The sequence below is a fragment of the Sinocyclocheilus anshuiensis genome, unplaced genomic scaffold (assembly GCF_001515605.1).
Source record: "Sinocyclocheilus anshuiensis isolate Anshui unplaced genomic scaffold, SAMN03320099.WGS_v1.1 scaffold346, whole genome shotgun sequence".
Taxonomy (NCBI): domain Eukaryota; kingdom Metazoa; phylum Chordata; class Actinopteri; order Cypriniformes; family Cyprinidae; genus Sinocyclocheilus; species Sinocyclocheilus anshuiensis.
In genome coordinates, this window is record NW_015546048.1 from 338,300 (window position 1) to 341,662 (window position 3,363).

General features: G+C 37.2%; 1 protein-coding gene across 1 annotated transcript in view; it reads left to right on the top strand.

Annotated features, from left to right (window-relative positions):
• Window positions 1-1,276: 1,276 nt before the first annotated feature.
• Window positions 1,277-3,363, top strand: part of LOC107699055 (sortilin-like) — a 7,468-nt gene continuing 5,381 nt past the window's right edge. Inside the window, exons 1-5 of the mRNA XM_016500218.1 lie at window positions 1,277-1,384; window positions 2,170-2,243; window positions 2,387-2,433; window positions 2,599-2,735; window positions 2,874-2,957. Coding sequence (XP_016355704.1) covers window positions 1,277-1,384; window positions 2,170-2,243; window positions 2,387-2,433; window positions 2,599-2,735; window positions 2,874-2,957 — 450 coding nt within the window. The remainder of the gene's footprint in view (window positions 1,385-2,169; window positions 2,244-2,386; window positions 2,434-2,598; window positions 2,736-2,873; window positions 2,958-3,363) is intronic.

Here is a 3,363-nt window from a genome sequence, read left to right on the forward strand (position 1 = left end):
GAGTTTATTAAGAATGAATAAATAAGCTTTCCATTGATGTAAGGTTTGTTAGGATAGGACAATATTTGGCTGAGATACAACTATTTGAAAAGGTCACATATATTATTTTATTTAAAGAAATTATGCAGGGGTAGTCTGAACGCTTTTTCTGTCCATCGCAGGTAATCCTGGTCCTTTCCACACTCAGCGCTTCCTCAGACTCATTTTATGAAGGCGGTTCATCACGTCTTTATAGGAGGAAAGTGGTGCAATTTTTACCTGAATACAATGTAGACCAGAGCTGCCCAATCCTGTTCCTGGAGATCTATCTACCTGCAGACTTCAGCTCTGCAATCTGTAATAGTCAGGTGCTCCTGAAGATCTTAACTGGCTGGTTCCGGTGTGTTTGATCAGGGTTGGAGCTGAACTTTGCGTGACAGTAGTTCTCCAGGAACAGGACGAGGCACCCCAGATGTAGACTAATGTGGCCTATTCAGGCTTTTACTGGTGCTTCTTTTAATTAGCTAAGTGACCACAGATGCTGATCTCAAACCAGCCAAAAATCGCCCTGTTTATTGGCCTAGCCAGCTGTTTCTTAAAAGATGCAACCAATTTGGACTTATTTACTAATAAGCTGAATCTTTTTATAGTGAAGACTATGGAAAGTCTTTTCATGATGTCTGCCATGCCATTAACAACACATTTATAAAGAAGGACTTTGGGATAAGTGCTGGACCTGGGAACCCTCAACAGGTAAACAGATGTGCTAACATCAAGTCTGAAGCCATGGCTTTATCTCTCACGAGTCAAACTTGTCTTAGCTAATGCTGTGATAACTAATAATAATATTAGATGTAGTATGACCTTTTTTCCAGTACTTTGTCATTGTACGTAGTTGTCAGTATGTGAGAAATATTTTTTTCCATCCAAACAGAAAAGGCCATGACATTTACAATTGTCTCATGACAGCTCATGGTTTTAACAGACATTGCTGTTGACAGCAGCCGCTTTGTGTTAAAACCAATAACTATCATGAAACCACACTCTTTTTATAACTTCATCTGAAGTGGGGCTGGTGTGAAGCTAATATCCTGTTGTGTGTTAGTTCTTTGGAACTAACTTTTGTCATCATCTCAAAAAAACAAAAAAAACTACACTGTAATTTCTCCACTTCATGATTTCTGTCCTTTATTGTTTTATAAGTAAATTGTATGTAACGTTTTTGTCACCATTATAGGTTATTCTAACAGCCAACCTGCCTTTCACCGAGACCCCAGGAGGAGTTATTTTTACGTCAATGGATGCTGGTGTGACGTTCAGATCAGTGCAGCTTCCATTCCATCCAGCACAGGCCATTCAGTTCCACTACCAGGACCCAAAATACATTGTGGTCATCAGCATTGATGTGAGTAAGGTTTTACCTCCTACTCTTTCAAGCCCCCTTAACAGTTTGTGAGGTGATTCAGGTTTCTGACACCCCTGATTGTATTTTTAATTAGTTGACACTTAAGACACTTAAAGGGATACTCCACCCCAAAATGCTAATTTTGTCATTAATCACTTACCCCCATGTCGTTCCAAACCCGTAAAAGCTTCGTTCGTCTTCGGAACACAATTTAAGATATTTTAGATAAAAACTGGGAGGCTTGTGACTGTCCCATTGACTGCCAAGTAAATTACACTGTCAAGGTCCAGAAAAGTATGAAAGACATCGTCAGAATAGTCCATCTGCCATCAGTGGTTCAACCGTAATGTTATGAAGCGACGAGAATACTTTTTGTAAGCGAAGAAAACAAAAATAACGACTTAATTCAACAATTCGTCTCCTCTGTGTCTCACTGCATCACCGTAGCGCCATTTTGGAGAATAACCACCGAACGCAAGCAGCGTACGCTATTCTGTGTCAGCCGCGCTGCACGGATGTGCTGTTTTCGTTCAAATCAAAGTGTAAATACACGTAGAAAACGTATCCTTGTGTCGCGGCTGACACAGAATAGCGTACGCTGCTTGTCACAAGCCTCCCGGTTTTCATCCAAAATATCTTAAATTGTGTTCCGAAGACGAACAAAGCTTTTACGGGTTTGGAACGACATGGGGGTAAGTGATTAATGACAAAATTTTCATTTTGGGGTGGAGTATCCCCTTAAGATGTCATATGTGACAGTTTGTTGACATGCTCTCTCTCTTTAGGATGGGCTATGGCTCTCACAAGACTTTGGGAACAGTTGGTCTGAAGTTCACAAAGGAGTTCACACGTTCACATGGTCATCATCTATTTAAATTTTTTTTTTTTTTCAAAATATTTTCTATAACTTTTTTCAGACGGTTAAGAAACATATGCTTATTGGAAAAAAACTATTAATTTCTGTAACTAAAATATAGATTCACTTTTTTATTTCTTTCAAAGGGGATCTGGAATCACTCTTTTCTTCAGTTCCAGCCCAAAAGGAACTGGTGAGTGATTTCATCTAGGTTTTTTCATTAAATAACATTAAAGGAATCATTAGACAAAAATAATTGATGTTCTTTGAGATACATTTTATGTACAACACAGAAAATTGGCCATGCTTATAAATTGAATGATAAATTAATGAACTCTATTAATTGGGTTTGAACCAGTGGAGGCAGCAAGACGAGGCGAGCTTATTCTAAGACGGACGCAGGATTTCGGCAAAAATTTCACCACCATCGCCAAGAGCGTCTTCTCCTTCGGATATATCGGTGGCTTCCTGTTTACCTCTGTCATGGAAAAACTGGTGTGGAACTCAGACAACATGCACACTCAAGCATGTGTTCACCCACATGAACACACACCATGTTGCCCACCCTTTTTCATTTTCCCTCCTGTAAGAATCATCAAAGCATGCTTGATTTATGAGATGTTGTGTTTACAGGCCTCTCCCCGTGTCATCTATGTGTCCTCAGACCAGGGTGACCATTTCAAAAAAGCTCAGCTACCATCAGCAACTACAGAGCAGGTGTGAAAAACACACAAAGTTTGAACACACTATATATATGTATGTATATATATATATATATATTCTGTTCATATTATTATAATTATTTATTGATTTATAAAAATATAAATATAGCAATGTAATAATAATTTTAACTCGTATATATGAATTTATATAATGTATGATTAATATTAGGGCTGCACAATTAATCGAATTTCTAATCGCGATTACAATTACGGATGCCACAATTACGTAATTGTTCAAATTTTTGTTTTAGCATAACATTATAACACATTATAATAATGTATTATAATAATAATAATGTATTATATAATAAACATTATAACATTATAATATCATATTTTTACTTTTTTTATTTAAAGAAGAAACCAATCCAATGTATAGTTGACAATTGAGGCTTAATACT